The sequence below is a fragment of the Symphodus melops genome (assembly GCF_947650265.1).
Source record: "Symphodus melops genome assembly, chromosome: 23".
In the NCBI taxonomy this organism is placed as follows: Eukaryota; Metazoa; Chordata; class Actinopteri; order Labriformes; family Labridae; genus Symphodus; species Symphodus melops.
Window position 1 is genome coordinate 507494 of NC_136713.1, and position 25536 is coordinate 533029.

Here is a 25536-nt window from a genome sequence, read left to right on the forward strand (position 1 = left end):
TACTTTGTCCGTTTAACTTACGTTCTTCTTCAGTGCCGTCTCTTTTGTCTCTGTCGTCCCCTGAGCACGACGGGGAAAAACAACAATCAGCCAAATGTTTTAAAGCATTCAAACATAAATCACATAAAATGACCACCTTTATTGAAAGTCTCCTCGTCTCTGCCGCGGTAACCTGAAGACAATAACACACGTCAGGAAGTGAGATTCATTCATTTTACAAAAAAGGTGACATTTTATTTAGTTTACCTCCTCCTCCTCGTCCTCTTCCTCCAAAGCCTCCCGATTCTCCATCTTCAACACAACACTGATTATTAAACAGCTCTAACAGATGAACGTTAAACGTCTTCACATATTTGAGTTTTTTCCTGCAGCAGTACGGCGGGTTAAGCACCTTGTCTGAATCCTCCTCTTCCTCCTCTGCCGCCTCTTCCTCCTCTAAACCCTGCTCAGACAAAACATACAGTCTCACCAAGCAGGTGAATCACATTTCTTTGTTTATAGATGTGAAACACAGAAAGCACACACTCACCGTTTTCACGCACTTCATCGTCGTCTCCTGCAAAGTAGAATTAACTTCAGTTCAATTTAAATCTTCGGCTGGTTTTCACCGGACGACTCGGCCGGTTCTGATAGAGTTTATTTATTATGGGTAGAAGGAGAGGAAGTCGTGTTGTGCATTCTGTATGGAGGGAGCTCTGACGTGCTGGCTAAACTTTAGACCACAAGCTGTGAAGTCCAGGGAGCGCCCGGAGCGCCCCGCTGAATTTCAAATCAGACGCATTCATTGAAGCTACGTCACCTCGTCCAAACCTACAGAGAGAAACTCAGGTGGAGAGGTCCAGGAGAAAACCAGAGCCCATCGAGTGCTCCGACATGATCCTGAGCGCTCTCGTCTGACCAAGTGCAGCCGTAACCTTCATCAGAACATTTATTTGAATATTACCGTTGAAGCCGTTGCGCTCTGTTCCGCCGAACCCTCTGCCGCGCCCTGAGAGAGCAGACGGCGTTTAAAACTGACGAGAGGCCACATGATCGTTTTAACAGTCTTACTCAGGATCCTTCAAGTCTCACCTCTGCCTCCTCGACCTCTGAACCCTCCGTCGCCACCCGAACTTTTCCAGCTGTTTCCATCTGTGGAGAGCAAAACGTCTGAGCTCATATGACGAGGAATTTCTCATTCAGCAGACGCACAATCCCTGAACGTTACAGATGCTTACCGGTTCCATTCTCGTCACCATCTACCAAAAACAAAACAAGCATTAAGATTCCTTCTTCACCGAGATGTTTTCAACAACTCAAATTCACTTTTTACCACCAAACACAAGACTGATTTAATCAGCTGGGAACGAGAGCGCTTCCTCTGTGAGCAGGATGTCACACCAGGGGCCCGGATCAGATCACTCGCTCTGAACCGTGCGGCGCTCACTTTACATGTTCATCACAATACTTCTATTCACTTCATCTCTGCAGCCTTGCCCCAGTTAAAATGTTTAACTTTATAAATGTCATTTCTGGTTTTATCATGCAGCATGAACAAGCACCTGAGGAGAACGAGCTTTTGAATCCTCTTCCTCTGAAACCTGGAGAAAAACAAAACGACGCTCCATGAAATGTCCTCTCAGGTTAAAGAGCGTCGCTACTTCATCTTTTCTAATACTTACCTCCACCTGAGTTCCAGGAGCTTCCTTGTGTGCCTAAAAGCAAAGTGTAAAACTCATTATGCATCAACATTACTGATATCCATCAGCTTGTTCTTACTGCCTGAACTCTTTGGGTCCTCCCCTACAGGAAGTGATGATGAAGGATCATCTAGTTTACATTGCAAACCTCTCTGGACTTTGTTTCCAACACAGATAAATGTTTTTTTTGTTTTGTTTTTTTTTAAAGACCTTCCCATGTTTGCTGAGCACACGTTTTGTTTCTCATGTTGACGTCTGTGCAAAAATAAAGGCCGAGTCATTTCATAGTTCAAACTATGAAAGCCCAGGCAATTACTTTAAGTTTTACAGCAAGACAACAGAAGAGTAAAAAAGCAGATTAAGTTGTAAAATATGTCTAGAAAATAAAGCACACTTTATACATTCAAAGACCTAACGTTAAACGTAACCTTCGTTAATTATACCTTCACTTGAAGTGTGGCTGGACTGTACAGCAGTGCTAGTTGACGGTCCCTGCAAAGTTAATATATATCAGCGTTTAATCATTAGACTATAACAAACATTTAATTTAAAACTGAATTTTATGTTTCTTTGTAATCAAACCAGCTTACCTCTTCTTCCCACTCGTCCATTTTTAATAGATCTAAAAAAAAAAAAAAACATTAACAGAATTAAATTCATGAAATTGTAATAACTGTATTGCGTAATGTCTCCACACTTTAAGCCTCAGCTTGCATTAATGTGCAACAGTTCCTCTAAAATTATATTGTAAAACATGCGGACAGGGGGTGTAAAAAGCTGTCTTTCATAAATTACTTTCGCAGTCTCTCTTTTAACAAGAAAAAAGGAGTTTATCTTCCCAAACTACTGTGGCAGAGCACGTGTTTCAGACACGTGACCTCGAGTTCTCTTAAGGAGAAGCTCGATTTAAAGCTAACCTCAGCTAAAAGTATCGAAATAAAAACCAAAAAAGCACCAAGTCCAATTAAGCTCAAGGCGTGACAATTACTACGTGGACTTTAATCAGGTTTTGACAATTTAAAGGTGTTCTTGAAGTCGTTTTCTGCCATGGAGTGGCTGCTGGTGTTATGACAAAAACGGCTACCGTTTTAGATGCGGCTCTCCGCGTGCACAGAGAGGTAGTTCTTCGACACTTGTGAGCCTAACCAAGAATGAATAAAACTTTACCCTTTTTTAATTCAAAAGCAGACAAAAAAATCGACTTTTGTGGAATAGATTTGAAAATGACAGATGACACCTGTTCATGCTACGATGCTAACGCTAGCTAGCATGACATAGCATAGCTCAACTTCAATTGAGCAGAAAAAAACACTAAATAAGAGTTTAATATCTCTATTATATTTTCTAAAAAGGGTCAATGAAGTGAGCAGTTGCTAGACTAACTAACTAACACGATAAAACTTACTATGTTAAATGTAAAAGTTGTGGCGCTGGTGCTCTCATGCGTCGCAGGTCGCCGCTCGTGTTCAAGGGCTAGTGCGCATCGCGCATGCGTAGTACAGCTTGCGAGGGTTGCCAGTTCCGCTGCTTTCCCGCCCAACACGAATTCTTTTAAAATAAAACTAAACTCAAACAAACGTGAATGAAGATTAGATGTGGTCCAAGTTAATGCCGTCTTTTAGTTATTGTATTGTATGTAATAAACTTTAATCTATTGATTCTTATTATTGTGAAAAGATAAAAATTTAATTCAAGTATTTTTAGGGGAGTTTGTTCCTAACAACATAAAAAAGTATTGATAAATCTGCCATTTAATTTCACAACTATTAATCTTTTAAATGACTGCAGTTTACTACAGCTCACATCAATCAATCAATCTTTATTTAAACTCATGACAAATGTTCACAGAGGCCACGTTTACAAAGAGCCAACATTAATCCACCATGAACACAGCTTTAAGCAACATTTACGAGAGGTCAGGATGTGACCTTTGACTGAGCAGGTAATCCACATCGGACATGACTGAGGAGGTACGCAGCTGGAAGAAATCAGCATGACACCTGATGTTGGATCCATAACTTTATCATGGTCTCATTTCCTTCAGTAATCAGATCCAGTCTCACTCAAAGACTCAGCCTGGTTCATAAAGAGACACACCAGCCTGATCGCAGATGTTCAAATCCTCCAGCTCTCACAGCATCAGATCCATACAGGAGCTTTAATCAGAGAGCTGTTCAGTTTCTCACCTTCTCAAAGACTTTTAATAGCAGTGAAGACTCCGTGAACAAACTCATCACTTAATGCATTTCACATTCATGTCAGTGCTCTTGTTGCTTCAGGTACGAGCTCATCCACTACATTACTGTGATTTATTTTAAACCTTAAATGGAACTCCAGGGTGCAAGTTGATGATCATTGCTGTAAATAAATCTCGACATGACTTCAGCACAACTAATCAATGTGCTTGATTAAAGCAGAGGAATAAAGCAGCAGCTCCTTAAAGTGTTGCTTCACATGTTCCTAGTCTTGTGTAAAGTCCCACTGAAGGACTCTGAAGTCTAAAGTAGTTAAAGAGCTTAAAGCCTGACTCGTGTGTGCTGCAGCAGCTTGTTTCTAAACCTGCAGATTAAAACAGAGAAAACACAGGACCAAGACCGAGTGTAACATTTTATTAAATTTAAACTTTAAAGGGGCTCAGTACTCCTCTCCTCCTTCTTCCTCGTCTCCAACGCTGTCAGTGCCCACCTCCTCATAATCCTTCTCCAGAGCGGCCATGTCCTCTCTGGCCTCGGAGAACTCGCCCTCCTCCATCCCCTCTCCCACGTACCAGTGGACGAAGGCCCTCTTGGCGTACATCAGGTCAAACTTGTGGTCGAGTCGAGCCCAGGCCTCGGCGATGGCGGTGGTGTTGCTCAGCATGCACACGGCCCTCTGCACCCTGGCCAGGTCTCCTCCAGGAACCACAGTGGGGGGCTGGTAGTTGATGCCCACCTTGAAGCCTGTGGGACACCAGTCCACAAACTGGACGGTGCGCCTGGATTTTATTGAGGAGATGGCGGAGTTGACGTCTTTGGGCACCACGTCTCCACGGTACAGGAGGCAGCAGGCCATGTACTTTCCATGGCGGGGGTCACATTTCACCATCTGATTGGCCGGCTCAAAGCAGGCGTTTGTGATGTCGGCCACTGAGAACAGCTCGTGAAAGGCCCTATCTACTGAGATAACTGGGGCGTAGGCGGCCAGAGGGAAGTGGATTCGAGGGTAGGGCACCAGGTTGGTCTGGAACTCCGTCAGGTCCACGTTCAGGGCTCCGTCGAAGCGCAGGGAGGCGGTGATGGAAGAGACAATCTGTCCAATCAGCCTGTTGAGGTTGGTGTAGGTGGGACGCTCAATGTCCAGATTCCTGCGACAGATGTCGAAGAGGGCCTCGTTGTCCACCATGAAGGCGCAGTCAGAGTGCTCCAGGGTGGCGTGGGTGGTCAGGATGGAGTTGTAGGGCTCCACCACAGCTGTGGACACCTGGGGGGCCGGGTATACGGCAAACTCCAGCTTGGACTTTTTGCCATAGTCGACAGAGAGGCGCTCCATCAGCAGAGAGGTGAAGCCAGAGCCGGTTCCTCCTCCAAAGGAGTGGAAGATGAGGAACCCTTGGAGCCCAGTGCACTGATCAGCCTGAAACATTCAGGGTTTAAAATGTGCTTACAACACAATGACATCATAGTAGTGACGAGCACTTTCCTGAAAAAAAACAAACAAGCACAAGCTCTAAGATATGAGGAGAGTTTAAGCTCACCAGTTTGCGTGTCCTGTCAAGAACCAGGTCAATGATCTCCTTTCCGATGGTGTAGTGACCTCGTGCGTAGTTGTTGGCTGCGTCCTCCTTGCCGGAAATCAGCTGCTCCGGGTGGAAGAGCTGGCGGTAGGTTCCTGTACGTACCTCATCTGATGGGAAAATAAAAATGTCTGTTTTAGAAGTCTCAAAAGTAGTATTTATTCTCCACACTCCCAAAATAGTTTATGCAAGAGTGTGCCATCTTTTTCAGGATAATCTGTTTCTTACCGATCACAGTTGGCTCCAGATCAACAAAGATCGCTCTGGGAACGTGTTTCCCAGCTCCGGTCTGGCTGAAGAAGGTGCAGAAGGAGTCGTCTCCTCCTCCGATGGTCTTGTCACTGGGCATCTGACCGTCAGGCTGGATGCCATGCTCCAGACAGTAGAGCTCCCAGCATGCATTGCCAATCTGGGCTCCGGCCTGGCCGACATGGATGGATATACACTCGCGCTGAGGAGAAAAAAAGAAGGGAAAATCAATGATAATCTTTATCATTTATAAACTCTGTCATTGTTTAATGTAAAGGATAAAATGCATAACAAACAGTTTTGGTCACTCATTACAATACCATCGAGATTCAAGAAAATATATTTTACAATTACCAAAAACTTCAGCAGTTTTGCTCTGATATGACTAACTGGAAACAAACTTAGAAATATACTTACTTTGCATAGTGGCAGCAAGATTTCATAATTAAATTCATATTTACCAAGAATGTATTCATAATGAAAAAGTGCCCCAGGATCTGAGTAAATGTTTCGTTTCTACAGAAAAGGTCTGAACAGTTTAGACATCAAGCCTCAAATCTTTTATTCAGATGAGCACATTTATCCCGAGCCTCAGGCGACATCTTTGTAGTTTCAGTCATCACTGCTGAGCCACAATCTGCCTTCAACTTCAAAGTGCGCAGGCGCAACAGGAGACCGCCAAAAACGGGCAGATTTCCCCATAGATAAATGGATGTTACGTTCACGACTGGCCTTAGCTAATGAGGCCTCCTAACTCTTTGTACCCGCCTAAAGTTTGAAGAATATGACTTTATGTTGGAAAAAAGTCTGTTATTAACTACTGCCTGTATTCAGTCTGCTGGAAGTAATCAGAGATGAACATTTAAAAAAGCTTATTAACGGCTGGTTTTCTTCAAACTGCCATAGCTAGCATAAAACAACTCACACAACGAAAGACTAAATATACATTTATTTTGGTTAAACTACTCTGATAATTTGTCCGTGTTTTATCTTTTTTGTCATTATTATTTCAGACCCCCCAACAAAGACGCTGTCTACTTAAATGATGTGTTCATAGATCAACCGTTCATCTTGAAGTAATAAAGTAAAACTGAGTATCTTTTACATTGTTTGTATAGTTTCCGTGAATACTTACCATTTTGATTTATTTTCTCTTCCTTTCCGTCGAGGTTTCAGAGGTTCTGGAAGTGGAGTACCAAAGAAAGTTTGGAGAAATTTATACTTTTATATAAAGCGTCGTTTAGGCGGGAGCGAACGTTGGCTGCTGCTGCTTTCAAATGCGGCTCGTAATTTTGATAGTCGTGCACTTATGCGTGTCTTCCATAGACTGTAATGATGTGACTTATGAATTGTTGTATTCATTTAAACAGTTGATTCACACGTTTTAAATAAGGTAAACACAACCCCTTGTGTAGTTTAAAAAATGGAGATGAAAAATGAAAGGCTGTTTTATTTTTAAATAAATGCAGCCCAGTGTTGCGAAAGTGTCACTATCAAATTTGCCCAGAGTCAAAGCATGAAAAAAAAAGAAGAAACAATTAAATCAAATTAAATTTAATTATACAATTAAAATATTTTAAACTTTTGTCTGCAAGTCTCTGGTTGACAATGACAATGGGTGGAAAAAGGTATTCTGGTGCTAGGAGATCTATATGAGGGAGGCATACTGAAATCTTTTACAGCACTAGCACAGCAGTTTGGCCTGCATCAGCAACAGTTCTGGAGGTACCTCCAATTACGACATCTCCTTTCTCAAACCTTTGGTTCCACTTCAACAGCCCCCCCTGGCTCCAACATTCTCTCTGGCATAATAAAAATATTTGGTACAGGCCGTGAGGCCTCCAAATACTACTCTTTATTACTCAAAAGCACTACTGGCAAGAGCGCTAACCTGAAGTCGGCTTGGGAGTCTGATCTTAGACGGCCATTTACAGAGGAAGAATGGAGCAGTATTTTAAAGAATTGTAAGAAAACATCGCGAGAACTTAGAACTAGACTGGTACAATTCAAAATACTAAACAGGGTGTACTGGTCGCCCTCTAGGCTGCATAGAGTGAAATTGAGGGATAGCCCGGATTGTTGGAGGTGTGGGAGGAGTATTGGTACACTCCTCCATATGTTGTGGTCCTGCCCGCTGGTACAAACATTTTGGTCAGCTATTCATGAAAACTTTAAACTGATCCTCAAAGTAAATATTCCCTTCTGCCCGAGCCTGTGTATCCTAGGTGATCCTTTCCCTCTAAAAGCCCTCCCTTCTGCACAAGCAGAGTGGGTACAAACAGCCCTCATGCTGGGAAGGAAACTTATAGTTACAGAATGGAAGACGACAACATTACCACCGGTCAGGGTGTGGTTCTCACAGCTGGGCATTGTGGCAGCTCATGAGCGTCTCTCCTTTAGATTACTGAACCAAGTTGAGAGATTTGGAGCCAAGTGGGGGGATTACATCTCATTTGTCAAGGGACCTTGACATTCATTTAAGCTTGATATCGCTTTTTCTCACTTTTTATTAATTCTCATACTATCTGCCATTTTTGTTGTGTTTTATGTAGTTTGGCTTTCTCGATGTGCGTGTATAGGCGCAGGTACATCAGTATGCATATGTGTGAGCAATTGTATGTATTGTACATGCGCAGGTGTTTATGTATTTGAAAACCTTGTCATTTTATTTTCTGGTACGTTTGTCTTGTTGTATTGTACACTGTTGGAAAAAATTTGAAAATGAATAAAAACTTCTAATCTAAAAAATATATATATATATATATATTTTAAACAGCAACGGGGGAAGTAAGTGTAGCTGTAGTTATTTATTAGTTTGTAAAATAGTAAATCACTCAGATAAAAACCTATCCGTTCATTCTTTGTTATTTTTGATACTCTGGATTTAATAACATTCGTTTTTAAAGTGTATGAGCTTCGAGAAAGAGAAATTACGACCGGCACCCGAAGGCACCACAATTCAAATACTATGCGAAGTAAACCCAAGATGAACATGTTTTGCAAAAACTATAAATAAAAAGACCATCTTGAAAATATAACCAAATATTTACTAATAAATAGACCACCTGGTCCATATTTTTCATATTTATGAACATTTGAAACAGTCTAACTGTCGGGCTTAGTGATTTTAAACGTGCTTCGGGACATATAAACTTAAAAAATAAATAAATACAAATAATTACTGAAACTTGAATCAATTAAGCTTCATGTTTTATAATTAAGAAAAACTTTGATTTGATCAAGAAAAAAGAAGTAAAACAGCTCCATTATAGTTTTGAGCGGCTGCCAGATTCGATCTCTGATTGGTTCGTAGCCTCCCCAGACTTGGAGGCCGGTATAACCCAATGAAATGTAGAAGGGGGCGGGTCATGCCTTGAGTCGGCCATGTTATTGGTCACTTATGTACTTCCGTTTTCAAAAACCTTTCAAACTCGCGTCCCAGCCAACAGTCTCTCTCCGTGCACGGAGAAGAAGATGCTAGAAACTAACCCTGAAGTTAATAAAGTGGTCCTACAATGGCAGGCGTGTGATTAAAGCTGTTATCAACCATGAAAGGAACGGCTAAAAGCAAGGTGAGATGAACTCCAGTCACATATTAAACAACGTGTAACTGTAGTTGGATGTTTTCAGTGTGTTTACTTACCTGCCCTCCTCACACTTCATTTAAATACTTTAGCTTACCTGACACACTATCAATGTTAAACTTAGTACAAGAATATATTACATTTGTTTATTGGCTGTCTAAGAAGATAGAGAGCTCCCTCCTTACACCTAGTAATCACCTACCCAAACTCAAAGACTTGACTTAGATAGTTTTAATTAATGGGCTTAAAATGTCTTTATTAATGAGTTTATGCAAGAAAGTAAGAAAAGGCAAACCAACACAGCTTCGAATTTAAATCATAGGTACTCTATCATAGAGAGAGGACAGAGGAAAGAAAGTACCAAGATGATCACAATGTGTGTGACGTATGTTCCTCTTTTTGACAAATATCCTCCCTCTTCTTTTCTGTGCAAATAAAGACGTGAAAGCTAAAATGTGCCCCCGAAATTCTGCCCAAGAGTTCTTGAAGTTCTGTTAATCATTTGAGGATTAAAAGATGCAGTGTGTTGACGTTGACTGTTTGGATGAGACACGTGTTCATAATGTTCTTGTAACTGTGATGTGCGTCAGGTGGTGACATCAGGACGGCTGACAGGACGAGTCAAAGTGCAGCCGGCGAGGAGACGGTGAAAACAGCCCCCCCTTCACTCATCCTTCTTGTGCACTGCATCTGCTTCACATTGTACGTCTCTGTTAACACCCTGCTCTGAATTCTGTTTGTAGAGTTTCTCAAAATCAAGCGGCGTCTCCTCGCCCTGAGCCGACCTTCTCTCTGTACTCCACGGACTCTGAAGACCAGGTAATGAAAGGAGAAGTGATGAAGTGTTGTGATTTTAATTTGATCTGAAAAGCTCAGTCCTGATTTAAGAGTTATGTTCAACTTTATTTTATTATTTGAACAGATATTGATGTGATTTAAAGTGAGTGTTGTCGTTTCCTGTCCTCTCAGGTCACGACTCTTCACAAAGGTCTGGACCGATGTGCTGCCTTGCTCAGCGGCATCCTTCAGGCTGATAAAACCGGTCAGGAGAGTTTCATAAGCATCAGTTATAAAGTCAGACCAGCATAAAGCTTCAAACAAAGCGAACAATATGATAACAACTCCCAACAGGGAGAATATCTCAGCTTCATCCAAGTAGAAGCTAAAAGAGAGAGAGAGTAAGTCGTGCTTGTGTGTGTTGATATTTCTAGAGGCCTCGCCAGGTGTTCCCCGAGCGCTCAAAGGAGGAGGAGCCAAGTCAAAACCATCGCCCTCCCAGGAGAAGAAGACCGCAAAGAGAGTGGCCCTACAGACAGGTAGGTGTGTGTTTCCAGAGGATGAGCTGACTCATTCAAAACGTTTAATAAGATGTTAGTGTTTTGATTGAACTCTGCAGTCGTTGTTCTCCTCTTCCTGCAGATCAGAGGATCTGTCGCTCAGTCCCGCGTGCAGCAGGCGGCAAAACGCCACATCTGTCTGCGTCTGTTCCAGCTGCACACTCGGGAGTGAAGCTGCAGAAACATCCTCACCTCTCCTCTCCAACTCCTCCACCGAACACACACACCACAACCCCTCCTCTGCCCAGGACCGACCCCTGCTCCGCTGCTGAACCTCCAGACTCTCCCTGTAAGGATGGAGGGGGGGGCGAGCTTGTCCCTGTCAGAGACGTTGATCCCCAAAACTCGGACACCCGCACATTAAAGACACCCGACATGCAGCTGGAGCACGCACAGGGTGACGAAGCCCCCCTGCAGGACTCGCACAGCTGCAGGAAACAGACGGGAGAGAAAGCGAGGACAGCTCAGGGTCTGCTGGAAGAACTCCGAGCTGTGATCGCAGGACAAGGTAAACACAACGTTGTTCTTTCTCCCGCTCCCTCTCAGAGAAGAGTTTGCATTGATTGCTGCTCTGTGTAAATGTAAGTGTGTGTGTGTGTGTGTGTGTGTTTATGCAGGTAGTGCTGCAGAGATCTTGCTCAGCCGCCTGGAGCAGACAGTGTCTTCCTCCTCCTTGTCGTCACTGTTGAATGCTGCAGGTTCAGATGTCCAGACTGAGCCTGAGCTGTCATCTCTGCAGAGCCAGAACACACAGCTACGCAGGTAACACACACACACACACACACACACACACACACACACACACACACACATAGGGCTCCACTGTTTAAAATCCGCCGTCATGGATGAATCGTGTCTTGTCTTTTGGAGGCGTGTGAGGACTCTGCAGCAGCAGCTGAAGCAGAGAGAAGAAGCAGAGAAACGTGTGAACGTGGAGACTCTGTGTAACTCAGAAGGTGACGACTGCTCGCGCGTGTGTGTCAATCACTCGGCACTGAACAGCGTCACAAATGTCTCATCTTAGTTTCTCTGCACAGTTTTGATTCTGCAGGACGAGCTCGGCGTCGCTCAGTCTCAGCTGCAGGAGCTGCAGCGTGACCTCACAGAACTACGGGAAGCCCTGCAGGACACACAGAGCCGGCTCCGAGAGAGCCAGGACAAAAATCAACTGCTTCTGACAGGTTTGGACTCACTCACACGTCTTACAGACTTTGCTGAGGATTGTTAGCTCTGCAGCTTTTTGCATAATGCACTGTAGAGTTACACCGTCTGTACGTGTGTTTGTGTCTCTGCAGAGCTGGAGGCCACCAGAAGCAGGCTGTTAGAGAGCGAGCGAGAGAAGAGCGAGTTGGCTTCAGTCGCTCAGGAAAGACAGGAGGAGATAGACAACCTGAACAGGTGTGTGTGTGTGTGTGTGTGTGTGTGTGTCTGTGTGTGTGTGTGCTTGTGTTTCGCTCGATGAGTGATTAGAAAAATGTAATCTGAACCTTGAAAACACTCACTGGAGACGCAATCTGAACTCTTTCAGGATTCTGCAGAGTCGGGATTCTTCCGTTTGTCCTCCAGTCGTCGACACTCGGACGTCAGATCAACATTTCAGCCGACAGCAGCTAAGACAGGACCCAGCAGCGCCCCCGTCAGACCGGATCGCTCACTACCTGCTGTCTATGGATCAGCTGGAGCACGCCGCACACACCGAGCGGGCGTGTGTGTCTGCGGACATAGACCCACCATCCCGTCCTGACGTCTCAGCTGCACACTCGTCTGCTCACTCCGGCGTGCTTCAGCCGGAGACTCATCGTCGTCAGCTGTTTAGCTCCGCCCCCTCTCTGTGCGACAGGGAATCTCTGAGCTCTGATTGGAGCGTTCCTTCAGGCTCGTCCTTTAACACCAGAGACGAAGCTGCGTTCAGAGACGGTTTAGCCGCTCTGGATGCGAGCATCGCCAGTCTGCAGAAGACGATTCAGCTGGACATGAGGAGGTGATCGTCTGTATTACATTCTATATTTCAAACTGTTTAATAATTTATCACATTTATGAATAAAGCTTTTTAAAAATGATCCTTCCTGCAGTCTGCTTGGTTTTTATACTTTTTTTTAATTTTCTGATTTCTTTCAGTAAAACAATTGGGGCCCAATTAAAATGTTTCTTCTTGCATGCATTGATAAAAAACAAGGTTTGTCAATGAAATTCAACCAAGAAGAATAAAGAGGAATTATCGGTCTCGGAGAGAAAAAAGAAAGAGGAGGAGGAAGCGTCGGGACATGATGGAGGTAAATGTGGGTTGAAGGGCCCCGGGGCCCCTACAGACTCCACTGACTCGGGCCTGTGTGTGTAAGAAGCATGTCTTTTAAATAAATTTGAATTTCCCTCAGGAGTTCAAGTATTATCATGTTGTGGTGATGTATCCTCTGAAACAGTAGGTGGCGCTAGAATCTCCCATAGACATCCGATAAACACATGAAGAAGAAGTAGACGGAAGCTACCTGACGTGTCCCACGGTTTTGTTGTCTAAAGAGATATTCTTTATTTCCAGAACAGTCATGGACATCGAGCTGTATCTGGTCGCTGCTGCTGTCCTCCTCGTGCTCATCGTGGTCGCCGTGAAGATCCGGAAGAAGACACCGGAAGGTAAACGCGACAGTTAGCCTAGCTTAAGTTAGCTAGGCTAACTGTTAGCAAGAGAATTTATCAGGACACTTTATGGGAATAACAAAAACAAGGGTTTAAGCTGGAGTTATAGGAGTTGATGTGAATGTGCATAATACTTGATTTATTTGAGAAAATTTTAGCTGTCAAACTGTTACAACTACGGAAGCTGCCGAGGGACACACCGCGTTAAAGCGAAAATACCGAAGAATATATCTACTTTCCAAAAGTAGGGAATGTAATAATTTAACTGAACTCACGATGATTCTGTCAATATTTATTTTACATAAAGAGACAAATGATGAGTGAAACAGATTCCTTTACACACTCAGAGGAACTGTGTGAACTTTGACCCCTTTAAGATGGTTGAGTGAGGTGGGAATGATCATTTTGACTTCATGTAAAGGAGCACAAAGTTCAGTCTTTTTAATAAACCAAAAACTCCTGAAGTTTATAAATACTTATTATAGTTCCTGCGGTGATGACAAAGATAATGTGAAGGACTCAGACAGTGCTGTGTCTTCTCTCAGCTGATGAGGAGCAACAGAGGAATGTGATCCGGGCGGCGGGGCCTCCTCAGCGGGCCGCAGAGGAGAGAGGAGCCGGGATGCCGCGCAGGAGGAGAAACCTCGCTGCAGTCATGGCGAACAGACGACCACAGAGAGACGCTGGAGAACAGGGTGAGAGGAGGGTTGATTTCATCGAGCTCAACCTGGAGCTTTGAGGCGTGACGACGGGTCAGGGGGTCACAAGTGTGTTGTTCTGTTTCAGAGGAGGAACATGACGAGGAGGAGGAGGAGGAGGAGGAGGAAGAGGTGGAGCAGCTGAAGAAAGTGGGCGCCAAGAAGCAGAAGAAGCTGGAGGAGAAACAGGCCAAGAAAGCCCAGAGAGAGGTGAGAGCTGGATGTGTGTGTGCAGCGTTTCCAAATAGATAACGTTCTTTTAGATCAAGCTCTCCATCATGTTTAACTCGCTGCCCTTTGAACTTGAAATGCGAATGACCAACATGATCAGTCTCAGGTCCGCGGTCATCGTTGTTTATGAGGTGTTGTTGTTTAATTTCAGGCGGAGATGGAGGAGAGGGAGGAGAGGAAGAGGATGCAGGAGCTCAGAGAGCAGGAGAGGCAGCAGGAGGATGAGAGAGAGCGACTAATTGAGCGGAAACAGGTCACTGACACACACACACACACGCACACACACACTCTCAATGAGGAGGTGCTGAGACTCTGTGTGCATTCAGGAGGAGGAGGAGCGTCGGGCTAAGGAGGAGCAGGAGCGACGTGAGGAGGAGGAGTACTTAAAACTGAAAGCGTCTTTCGTCATCGAGGAGCAGGGAGAGGAGGAGCAGCTCACGGAGGACCAGGTCCGACCTCGGCTCCAATCTCAGCTTTTCACTTTAACTGATGGTCAAATATGTAACCAGCGTCTGTGTTGTTTCCTCTCAGTCACGTAACCTGCTGCAGGAGTTCATCCAGCACATCGAGGTGAGCGCACACACACACACACACACACACACTCACACACACACAACCCTCTGATGTGTCAAACCGGGTCTCCTCTCTGTCCTGCAGAGCTCCAAGGTGGTTCTCCTCGAGGACCTGGCGTCTCACTTCGGGATGAGGACTCAGGACGCCATCAACAGGCTGCAGGACCTGCTGGCTGAAGGATCGCTCACAGGTCAGACGAGTCGCTTTGATGAGACGGGTGCCGACGGGCCTGGTGTTAGTTTAAGAGAAATGGATCCAGATTGCTCAGCAGGTGTGTGACACTCGTTGTTTATTCTGCAGGAGTGATTGACGACAGAGGGAAGTTCATCTCCATCACCCCGGAGGAGCTGGACTCGGTGGCCCGTTTCATCAGACAGAGAGGACGCGTGTCCATCACAGAGCTCGCCCAGGCCAGCAACTCTCTGATCAACCTGCAGCCGGAGAGCCGCAGCAGCGCCTAGATGGACCAATCCAACCTGTGTGCAGGTTGAACCTGGACTCTGCGATCACCTGGGGATTTAGTTTTATTTATTCAGGCTCCGGGCCTGATCGATCTGCAGCAGCGTAAATGTCTTTGATGAAAACAGGACAAGCAGCAGCTTCGCTCTCCTGTGGGGAGAAAATAAATGAACTTCTGTGAACTGACCCGAGTTCAGACTCTATTTGTCGTCTCCGTTGTTTTTCTGCTCAGAGGTTTCGATCGAGCTGGGTAAGAAGGACACGAGCGAGGGTGTGGAGAGGAGGGAACGCCGCTTTAAGTCTGATTGGATGCACAGGCGCTGACAGGAAGTGACCAGAGGCAGACGCCAACATCAACAGCTGATCATGAGAGTTTTAAGCTAGACTAAAGCAGACTAAAATCTTCACTTTAGAATAATAATCATGTTTATTAGAGAGAGATTTGGAGCAGTCAGGAGTCTCCATGTTTCGGAGTTTTCATCGAGTCTGTTTTGGCGGTGAGGTGGATCTCAGCTGGCCGCTTCGTCCTCTCTCTGTTTCCGCGTCGTGATCTCCCACGTCGACGTGGCTCCTCTGTCCTGAAACACAAACGTCGCTCTTGTGAACTCGTGTTTCAAGTCAAAAGGTGAAAGCGTCTCGCGGGATTTGAACGCGGCGTACCTTTATGAGCACGCCCAGGGGCGCCAGGTCCTTTCTCAGGGTGTCGCAGGATTTGAGGAGGGGGATCCTGTCCGGGTAAAGTCCTGCTTTGTTGGAGGATCCGTCGGTCGGGGCGTCCTGACGCGCGAGTGCGAACGCTCGGACCTCGCTCCTGAATCGAGTCAGCTGCTCCACCACGGCCTCCAGACCGCCGCCGCTCTCTGAGTCCGAGTCCTGCAGGTGAAGGCATCAGAGCAGAGGGGAGGAAACATTTTACAATCTAAAAAATAAATAAATAAACCCTTTTCATTTGTGTCTGTCGTCAGAGCTCTGACCTTCCCGTGCTGCAGGTCGATCCCAAACACGTCCAGGAGATCACGGATGTAGCTGATCATGGCGGCGAACACCGCAGGGCTCCGAGCGACTCCATCGGACTGAATCGGAGAACACATTTCCCATCATTCACAGCCTCGGAGCTCGAATCGATATCTAGGTGTAAAAAACAATGATTGACCTTCGACACCGGCTGCAGTTGGCGGTTTCCGTGATGAACCAGATTCATCAAAGCGCCGACGGCCCGCGGCGTGTCGAAGTCGTCTGCCAGAAATCTCCGCACGCTGGATTTAGTCTCAGCCAACCTGAAGGAAGAAAAAAACCCCACCTCGGATCAACGGAAACCGGATGGATTTACCGGATGGATCAAACAGGAAGTACCTTTCCCACAGAGAGGCCTCGTGTACGGGCGAACACTGCAGCTGACCCTTCATGTACGCCTGAGCGTGACGGACGAAGGTGGCGATGGTTTCCAGAGAGATGCGAGCCTCCGACATGCTGCTGTGGCTGTAGTCCACGGCTGCAGAGACACACAGTCATCAACACGCCCTTCATCCCCTCAAACCCAACGCCACGCCTCCTACCTGATCTGTATTTAGCCAGGAGACAAAACATCCGGAACTCGTCGGCCGAGTGCGACTTCAGGAAGTCCTGACACGAGACGAGAGAGGCAGCGAGTCAGGAGGTCGTGTTTCAAAATGGCCGACGAATCACACTGAGCTGTTGATGAGGTCTTTACCTTGATGGTGATGTAGTTCTTTAAAGACTTGGACATTTTCTCTGCGCTGCCTCGGAGGTGTAAGTGACCTGAAAACAGCAGAGGCTCAGACGGCGTGGAACGATTCGCTGCCGGAGGGAAAAGAGGCGGAGCTTGTTTGCGTTTGTTTACCCGAGTGGAGGAAGTAGTTGGCCCACTGCTCGCACCGATGGTAGGCTTCGCTCTGAGCCACCTCGTTCTCGTGGTGAGGGAACGCCAGGTCGATGCCTCCCGAGTGGACGTCCAGCTGACTCCCGAACAGCGAGCTGAGAACAGCGAGCAGACGACGCGCTCACACACCAGGATGCTCCAACCACTAACACACACACACACACACACAGACCTGGCGATGGTGGAGCACTCAATGTGCCAGCCCGGGCGTCCTCGGCCCCACGGAGAATCCCAGAACGGCTCCTGAGGTTTGGACGGCTTCCAGAGAGCGAAATCCCTCGAGTCCCGTTTGTTGCTGCTGCCTGGAGAAGCGTCTCTTTAGATTCTTAAGGACAGTGATGTGGAGCCAGCTTCTAGACGTTTTATTTCTAGAACAGTGTGTGTGCGCTCACCCGCTTCTCCCTGAGAGTCCACAGCTGCTCCGAACTTTCCGTAGCGATCGCCGATGGAGCGGATGTCGAAGAACACGTCGCCTGCAGCCGAACACAGACGTTTAACCCCGACGCAGAACACAAGGTGTGAAAACTAGAATCACGACGTGTCCGATACTCGCCTTCCTTGGTGGCGTACGCGTTTCCGTTTTGGATGATCCGCTCGATGAACGCCACGATGTGCTGCACGTTCTCCGTGACTCGTAAGTAGACGGCAGGAGGGATCACCTGGAAGACAAGGACACGGAGACATCGCAACCAGGAAGTGACATTTTGATTGGCTCGTTCCAAACTCAAGCAAAGTGAAGTATGCCCACGAAATGAAAGAAGGTCAACGTGTTTTTAAAAATGAAGATCTTCTCTCTCTCTCCTATCTCTACAATAAAGGCACAAAAAATCAATCAGTAATTCACCTTTAAGGACAGCATGTCCCTCTTGAACTCCTCCTCAAACATGGTGGAGATGACGGCTGGGGAAACGTTCTCCTGTCAAACAAGGAGGGAGGAAATGTCTCTGCAAACTCCCTTTAAATAAAACAAGTGTGTGTGTGTGTGTGTGTGTGTGTGGGGGGGGGGGGGTCTCACCTCCCAGCTTCTCTTGATGATTTTGTCGTCTATGTCAGTGATGACCATGGCGTGGAGGACGGTGATTCCAAACAGCCTGGACAGGATCCTCTGCAGGATGTCGAACCTGACGTAAGAGCTGAGACACCAACATGGACACATTTTGGACACGTGGGATTCTCAGGGACGACGTCATACGAGACACTTTGATGTCCGACATGTGACTGACGGAGGTCAACCATCTGTACGTTTAACCAGCGAATGAAGCGTGTTCCTGGTTGATACAAACGCTGCCTTCAGGTGCTCCTCGGAAATATTACAGCTCATCAATGAAAGTAAACAGGAAGTGTGAATAAGTGTTTACCATGCATGACCCAGGTGGGCGTGGTCGTATACAGTTGGTCCACAGCTGTACCTGAGAAAAGGAGACAGGTATGAACCTCTGCTGTATATTACAGGTGTGTTACAGGTATGAACCTCTGCTGTATATTACAGGTGTGTTACAGGTATGAACCTCTGCTGTATATTACAGGTGTGTTACAGGTATGAACCTCTGCTGTATATTACAGGTGTGTGACAGGTATGAACCTCTGCTGTATATTACAGGTGTGTGACAGGTATGAACCTCTGCTGTATATTACAGGTGTGTGACAGGTGTGAACCTCTGCTGTATATTCCAGGTGTGTGACAGGTGTAGTCCCTACCAGGTGGCGACCCCCTCTCGAGCCAGGATGAGGGGCTCCTTCTGTTTGGTCAGGCTGTTGTAGGTCTTCAAACCCGAGTCAAACCCTGCAGGTGTGATCCACTTCCTCCCCGACCCGCCGACACAGGAGGAGGACGCGTGACGTCCGCATGTGACCGACAGGACCTCTGGTCTCCATGGCAACAACCTCACCGAGTAACGCCACATAGTGACACCTCAGTGAGCAGCATTAGCACCGCTAGCTTCTGGACTGTCTGAGTTTAGAGCAGAGCTGTAGTTCATGTTATCATGTGTCCCATGTCCTCCTCTTCCTCTTCTTCTGGTGTTATTCTTCTTCGTCTCTAACATTTATGGTGGTTGGTAAACAGCGATGCAGTACATTACTGCCACCAACTGGTCTTTGACTCAAAACTTAAAATTATGTTTTGACCTTTACCTTTTTTTTTTAATGCTGAATTAAATGTACCATAGTGCCGAGTAGATACAAGCTTTAATCTCTTCATTCGTAAAAAGTCAAGCGACGACTTTTAATTGGGAACTTTACAAATCACGTTACTTCCCCCCTCCTATCGCGAGAGTGTGATACCGGAAGCGTCGAGTCGTCGTATCATGTGATTAGCTCTTTGATGTGACAGCGCTGGAGCAGCTATGAGGGGATAAGAATTGTTTGTTTGTTTTGTTTGACAGCAGCAGCAGCAGCAGAAGAAGAAGAAGAAGCTCCTGTTTTTGGTCCCGGACGACGTTAACACGATGCAGAACGTGATCAACTCGGTGAAAGGCACCGCGCTCGGCGTGGCGGAGTTCCTCACACCTGTGTTAAAGGTAAACTGTGTGTGTGTGTGAGTGTGGGGGGGGGGGGGGACCAGCTCTGACACACCTTCAACAGATGATCAGAGCTGTCATGCAGAGAGACGCCTTTTATTCTGTTTCTATCTGATCTATATCAGTCATTATAAACACGTTTTATACAGGTGTTATAATAATAAACCTTTAAGTCCAGGTGTCTCTCTAAAATCACTTTCTGTCCTTTAATCACAGGAATCTAAATTTAAAGAGACTGGAGTCATCACACCGGAGGAGGTGAGAACGTGTCAGCTCTAAATTAAATCACTGTTTTCTATTTTATGTCTGTATTTATCAGTTTTTTATATAACAGTAAGAAAAGACCGTTTTTGCAGTATTAACTTATAATACTACTAATAATAACAACTAATATAAACCTACCTAATGAGAAACTCTAAGTGTGTAGGAGAGGATTGAATCCCCACTTTCACAATTGCACAATTTTGTTGGCAACATCTGAGTACCAGTGGATTTTTTTTTTTACAACATGCTCAATAAAATAAGCCAATATAGGGAACTTGACATTTATCAGAAACATGTGGAAGTTTGAAAATCTGGTGTTGTGAAATCCCCCTTAATAAACCTCTGAAAACTCTCCAGCCTTTCATCGCCTCTGTCCTGACTTTTTAAAAACATTTAATCGGGAAAACATTCAAAATAAGCTGATTAACCAAATCTCACTTCTCAGTTCCAATGTTTGATATGAGAGAGAGAGAGACAGAGAGAGAGAGAGAGAGAGACAGAGAGAGAGAGAGAGAGAGAGAGAGAGACTTTCAGGGAAGAAACCACAGGCTGGAATCGAACCTGCTTTAAGGACTTGGTACATGGGGCGCGAGCTAACCGCTAGCCCGCCCTTCCTTTGTGGAGTTTCTATGTTGTGCAAATGGTCACGCTCTGCTTTAATCACCGTCTTTTAATATGGTTTAATCTCTTGATATACATATTCATAAATCCTTTGGATCAACATCAATCCGTTTTTTTTTTTCCTTCAGTTTGTTGCAGCTGGAGATCACCTGGTTCATCATTGTCCAACATGGAAATGGTGAGTGTGTTGACCTGCAGCTTAATGTTGAACGATGATGTGAGAGTAAGAGTCCCAGGGTGTGGAGGACCCTCAGCATGTGGTTTCTCATCATGTCGCGTTCAGGGCTTCTGGAGAGGAAGTGAAGGTGAAGCCGTATCTGCCGCAGGACAAACAGTTCCTCCTGACACGTAACGGTAAGACTATTTAAAGTGGACACGGCTGTTCAGGAGGTGAATCACTGTCTTCATTGTTCTCCACTGAAGCTGTTTTCACACACACACACACACACACACACACTTGCTTGTTTGTCGTGTGTGTGTCCCGCGCAGTCCCCTGCTACAAGCGCTGTAAACAGATGGAGTACTCAGACGAGCTGGAGGCCATCATAGAGGAGGACGACGGGGACGGAGGCTGGGTGGACACCTACCACAACTCAGGTTGGAGACGCTCGTCTTAAAGGGAACACGTTCCATCGAACCTCGTCGACTTTTGAGGTCTTTAGTGACACCGCCGGCGTTCGAACCCCCCCCCCCCACGTGGTCAGGGGCGTCGGGTGGCGGGCCGCTAAAGACTCACTGAGTGAAATGCTCTCTGTCGGCTTGAATGCATGCTCGTTTGTTTACATCGGTCTCTGATCAGATCTGACTCGTGTCCTCGTGTCGCCTTTCTGCAGCCATGTTGGGAGTCACAGACGCCGTACGAGACATTTCTCTGGACAACAACAAGGTTTGCATCGTCCATATCTTCTGCTTTGTTCTGATGAACACACAGGAAGGATGTTTGATATCACGCAGCTCTTAATGCTAATCTCCTGCAGGACAAGAACATGAACGCCACGTCTGCGGCGAGCTGCGACGACGGCGAAGACGACGAAGACGAGGAAGCGGCAGATATGGAAGGTACTCCCTCACGCCCTGCCAGAGGAGAAAGCACGAGGTGGTTCAGTCGGTTTCACCGCAGCTCATGTTTTTGTTTTGTCGCTGTGTTTCGCAGAATACGAAGAGAGCGGCATGTTGGAAACGGACGAGGTAGACGGATCAGATCCATCCAGTGTCCAAAAAAAAAAAGCTCATCAGTGTTAATCCTCCGCTCACCTCTCACCTCTCACGTCTGTGCAGGCCACCCTGGACACCACTAAGATGGTAGACACTAAAGCCAAAGCAGAGCTGGGGAGCGAAGACGCCATCCTGCAGACGAGAACATACGACCTGTACATCACGTATGATAAATACTACCAGACCCCTCGACTCTGGCTGTTTGGATACGACGAAGTATGTTCACCTCTGACACGTCATCATGTAGACCTACATCCCTCACAATATATCTCACATCTTTTAAAGGAGCAGTGTGTAGCTCTGACCCCTAGTGTTTAAAACGGGTACTGCAGTCATTTGTTCAAAAGCATCTCCAACATTGATCCTAGTTTGAGCAGCTTCCTGCTGCTGGAGCTGATTAGAAACATGCAGAGGCTTTTTAGCTCGGGTAGGTGGGTGGGACACACTTTGATCCGGAGACACTATGAGCTGTTGTCTTTTCTCCAGGACAGACAACCACTGACTGTAGAGCAGATGTACGAGGACATCAGCCAGGACCACGTGAAGAAGACGGTCACCATCGAGAACCACCCGCACCTGCCTCCGCCCGCCATGTGCTCCGTCCACCCCTGCAGGTGAGGCTCAGATATGTAACATGCACGTCTTACAGGAAGTGTGCGTTCAGAAGAGCCTCTTGCTGATCTGGTGTTTCCTTCCAGACACGCTGAAGTGATGAAGAAGATCATCGAGACTGTGGCGGAAGGAGGAGGAGAGCTGGGAGTGCACATGTATCCTTTCATGGAGACAAATTCACTTTTCAAAAAAAGCAGCTGGTCGCAACACAAGCCTCCATTTAGGATCCGATTTCCACAGGCTCCGCCCCTTCTGGTCTGATAAGCATGTTAAGCTACTGTACACTAGATGTTTTTGGGCAGGGGGCGTGGCCTGTCCTCTGTGGTTTCTCTTCTCACCACGCTCTCTGCTGTCGTCCTTGACTCTCTGCTTTCAGGTATCTTCTCATTTTCCTCAAGTTCGTCCAGGCCGTCATTCCCACAATAGAGTACGACTACACGCGGAACTTCACCATGTAGCTCCGTGAACGCGGGAAGGATCGGCTCTCTTCTGCCTCTCTCTGAGATTTGCTCTGTGCGACTCTGCAGGACGCGAGGAATGTTGAAGGAGTCTGATGTTCTCATGAGGATACAGGTCGGGGGGGTCGCACGAGTCGGATCATATTTAGACTTTAACGTGTGTGTGTGTGTGCGTCCAGGAGCACGGCCGAGTGTTAGAGCCACATTAAAGAAGAAAAGATTACAGCTGGAGTCTGAACTGTAAATTATTTAAGATAAATAAAAAAGATGAAGTTACTTATTACGATAAAGTTCAGTTCCATCTTTCGTCCTCTTAACTTGTTATGACGTTATTCACATCATCACAACAATAGGACATGGAGCGAGAAAGCACCGCGTACACCCGAGCCCTTCCAGAGAGGGGGCGTGGTCAGACACAGCTCATTTACATATTTAAAGCTACAGACACAGAAACAGCCTGTTCTGAGCAGGGCTGAAATAGAGGGGTTTATAGACATGATCAGATACAGGATCAGAGTGGATTTACAACAACACACTTCACACACATGATGAAGAGGAGCGAGGACACTGATTTCACCTGAAGAAGAGGAGGAGACGTGACCTTTAATTTGGCTCTAACGCTCAGTCGTACAGAACTCAGATGAGTGTTTTCTGTCTTTCTAGCTTCTCCGAGCCGTTTTATTTTCTAATTGCATCTTTGAGTTTCTCCTGTGGAAAACATAAAATGTTAAAAAAAAACAAAAAAAAAAAAACCCTTCTGCTAAGTTGGGGCTGCGACGAAGTAGGCTTTAAGTTTTTCCCACTTCTTCCAGTCTGTGTGCGAAACATCTCTCTGAACGCAGCTGTGATTTCCCGTCTGACTCAGCGGGCTGTATCCTAAACGTCAGACTCCTCCTCTCATGTCTCTCTGCAGCTTTTTAAAGTCGTCTCGTCGGCCTCACGATGCTCCCGTTATGAAGATTTCATTTCTGTAACAAAAAACTCAGCTCATTCCACTCTGCATATCTAAACGAGTAATCAGCCTCCACGTAGTTTCATTCAATCAAACGTCTCATAGGAACAGTTATCACATGGATAGACGCACGTTAAAGCTGCATACTTTTTTGGCCACCAGGGGGCAGCAAACACAGCCGTAAACGACGTGCATCTCTTTCTTTTGTTTTTGATGAATGTAAGTCCAAATGTTTTCTCTCTCGTAGAGTTTCTTTACGTCTCCGACGACTCCGAAGAAACGGTCGTGCTCTTTAGCCTCTAACTCCTCGGCCACGTTCACTCGTCCACGTCGACCTTTCTGAGACATCGAACACACCGCAGAAATGTATCACCGACACTTCCTTGATCCAGCGACACCACTCAAGCAGCCACACTCCCATTCAGAGTCAGCAGGTAGCCTGACGAGCCTGTGTTTGGACTGTGAGCGCACCACGCATGCACCAGGAGAACATGCACACTCCCACTCTGACAAGGGATTTGAACCAGGAACCTTCTTATTGTGAGGAAACAGCGCTAAGCACTGCCCTAGAGCGCCATCGTGCAACCCTTTACACTATCAGAAAGTACCAAAACTTCAAAAAAATACAATATCGGCGCACAGGAGAATTGTTCAGCTGCACAAAAACTCCTTCTGCATGTTGTCTCAACTGCTCAGAGTCACTGGAAATGTTTCAGTGTCTGTTTGAGCAGTTTTGACAGTGTGCAGGAAGTTCGATAAAAGGAAACTGCTGTAGTATTCAGACGGGTATCGATATCGCCTGGTATCAGGACGATCCAGCTTGACATATTAATGACAATGAATCCGTACTGACACTCATCTTTATAAAAAACAAAGAAGAAGAAGATTTGGGACGTCAAATCAAAATAATGAGCATGCCCAACCTTTAACTCCTTTAGTTTCAGCACGTCCACGTCTCGTCAGAATCACTTTTTCATGATAAATCAGATGTGTCCACTCTCTGAAAAGTCTCCATCGTGTCTCCCAAAGCTTCTTGAGTATTGATATTGCTGCTCTGCGTCACTGTGGTGGTTCTCATTGATGCACTTTGCAGGCTGAGCCTCGTTGTTGATGTAAATCAGCTCCTCATGCCGGTTTGTCTTAATGCTTTCTTCTCTGAATGTTCTGACGTGCGCCCCGTTTACTCGTCCTCTCATGTTTACATCTGCAGCTTCTGTCACGACCTCGAGCTTTCATTTGTCTCCGCCTCCTGTCGTATCTAAACGCCCTGTGTGAAGGTCGGCTGTGAGCTTGATTGTGCAGCAAAAACAAACTTATCGTCACAAGCTTTTCAATAAATCCTTCAGTGAAGTTCTGCTCTGTGTTGTTTGGATGGTGTTTCTGTTTGCCTCACACAGCGACATGTTTCTGACAGTACTCCTTAAACTGAATTATATACCTGCTACAGTGATACTCGCTTTGTTATCCTGAATAAAATACTCACTCGACCACTTGCTCTGATGTTGGCTGGTGACACTTTGACAATTTAAAGATTCATAAATAAAAAGTGTTGCATCAGTGTTGTTTCCTGTTTTATTTTGCCGCTTCCTCTAAGGATTTCACCTGGTTGCCAGAACCTGTAAACCTGTTTTTATATTATTTTATTAATAACTATTTAATTTACTAAAATGTAATCGAAATGTTTCTATTATTCTTTATTACTATTTGTTCATTTTACACATTATTTTTATTAAAATATATTTATTAAAATTGTTTTTGTTTTATTACTAATTTTATTCA

The 25536-nt window shown here is 45.9% G+C and overlaps 6 protein-coding genes and 2 long non-coding RNA genes across 10 annotated transcripts; 3 read left to right on the plus strand and 5 right to left on the minus strand.

The window, feature by feature from the left end:
- Position 1: 1 nt before the first annotated feature.
- LOC306818623 (uncharacterized protein) lies at positions 2-1387 on the minus strand. 2 transcript variants are annotated; one of them, XM_079336301.1, is made up of 7 exons: positions 1072-1331; positions 944-988; positions 530-556; positions 392-442; positions 247-291; positions 137-172; positions 2-60 (listed from the first exon to the last, which is right to left on the minus strand). In XM_079336301.1, the coding sequence occupies exons 1-7, from the start codon at positions 1129-1131 to the stop codon at positions 13-15; spliced, it is 312 nt and encodes a 103-aa protein (XP_079192427.1). In that variant the 5' UTR covers positions 1132-1331; the 3' UTR covers positions 2-12. The 2 variants fall into 2 exon arrangements, with proteins under 2 accessions (XP_079192427.1, XP_079192428.1); XM_079336302.1 differs by lacking the exon at positions 944-988 and having other exon boundaries at positions 1072-1387.
- Positions 1388-1621: 234 nt separating this feature from the next.
- Positions 1622-3104, minus strand: LOC306818626. Its single transcript, XR_013778328.1, has 4 exons — positions 3085-3104; positions 2270-2301; positions 2123-2171; positions 1622-1694 (listed from the first exon to the last, which is right to left on the minus strand). It is a non-coding gene; the product is annotated as an uncharacterized lncRNA (long non-coding RNA).
- A 1196-nt stretch (positions 3105-4300) lies between these two features.
- On the minus strand, positions 4301-7004 carry LOC306818927 (tubulin alpha chain-like). The gene is made up of 4 exons (XM_079336662.1): positions 6836-7004; positions 5680-5902; positions 5413-5561; positions 4301-5291 (listed from the first exon to the last, which is right to left on the minus strand). The coding sequence occupies exons 1-4, from the start codon at positions 6836-6838 to the stop codon at positions 4314-4316; spliced, it is 1353 nt and encodes a 450-aa protein (XP_079192788.1). The 5' UTR covers positions 6839-7004; the 3' UTR covers positions 4301-4313.
- A 1811-nt stretch (positions 7005-8815) lies between these two features.
- Positions 8816-12681, plus strand: ccdc14 (coiled-coil domain containing 14). Its single transcript, XM_079336508.1, has 11 exons — positions 8816-9272; positions 9875-9930; positions 10028-10103; positions 10254-10326; positions 10496-10600; positions 10704-11129; positions 11239-11383; positions 11492-11577; positions 11659-11802; positions 11917-12019; positions 12150-12681. The coding sequence occupies exons 1-11, from the start codon at positions 9249-9251 to the stop codon at positions 12604-12606; spliced, it is 1695 nt and encodes a 564-aa protein (XP_079192634.1). The 5' UTR covers positions 8816-9248; the 3' UTR covers positions 12607-12681.
- Positions 12682-13030: 349 nt separating this feature from the next.
- On the plus strand, positions 13031-15402 carry ddrgk1 (DDRGK domain containing 1). 2 transcript variants are annotated; one of them, XM_079336053.1, is made up of 8 exons: positions 13031-13252; positions 13801-13961; positions 14065-14163; positions 14336-14437; positions 14511-14633; positions 14716-14754; positions 14842-14947; positions 15058-15402. In XM_079336053.1, the coding sequence occupies exons 1-8, from the start codon at positions 13165-13167 to the stop codon at positions 15216-15218; spliced, it is 879 nt and encodes a 292-aa protein (XP_079192179.1). In that variant the 5' UTR covers positions 13031-13164; the 3' UTR covers positions 15219-15402. The 2 variants fall into 2 exon arrangements, with proteins under 2 accessions (XP_079192179.1, XP_079192178.1); XM_079336052.1 differs by having other exon boundaries at positions 13032-13252; positions 13801-13950; positions 14042-14163.
- A 230-nt stretch (positions 15403-15632) lies between these two features.
- Positions 15633-19254, minus strand: cars2 (cysteinyl-tRNA synthetase 2, mitochondrial). Its single transcript, XM_079336051.1, has 15 exons — positions 18815-19254; positions 18475-18525; positions 18132-18249; positions 17961-18032; positions 17670-17775; positions 17509-17589; positions 17289-17418; positions 17078-17211; positions 16928-16995; positions 16773-16839; positions 16570-16708; positions 16370-16493; positions 16191-16289; positions 15877-16089; positions 15633-15794 (listed from the first exon to the last, which is right to left on the minus strand). Exons 1-15 carry the CDS (start codon positions 19018-19020, stop codon positions 15726-15728), a joined length of 1677 nt encoding a protein of 558 aa, XP_079192177.1. The 5' UTR covers positions 19021-19254; the 3' UTR covers positions 15633-15725.
- A 120-nt stretch (positions 19255-19374) lies between these two features.
- On the plus strand, positions 19375-23312 carry atg3 (autophagy related 3). Its single transcript, XM_079336054.1, has 13 exons — positions 19375-19635; positions 19852-19893; positions 20649-20698; positions 20804-20874; positions 21010-21117; positions 21354-21406; positions 21498-21579; positions 21674-21708; positions 21799-21951; positions 22222-22349; positions 22434-22502; positions 22724-23100; positions 23193-23312. The coding sequence occupies exons 1-12, from the start codon at positions 19564-19566 to the stop codon at positions 22803-22805; spliced, it is 945 nt and encodes a 314-aa protein (XP_079192180.1). The 5' UTR covers positions 19375-19563; the 3' UTR covers positions 22806-23100; positions 23193-23312.
- A 149-nt stretch (positions 23313-23461) lies between these two features.
- LOC306818458 lies at positions 23462-25376 on the minus strand. Its single transcript, XR_013778196.1, has 2 exons — positions 24249-25376; positions 23462-24216 (listed from the first exon to the last, which is right to left on the minus strand). It is a non-coding gene; the product is annotated as an uncharacterized lncRNA (long non-coding RNA).
- Positions 25377-25536: the final 160 nt, after the last annotated feature.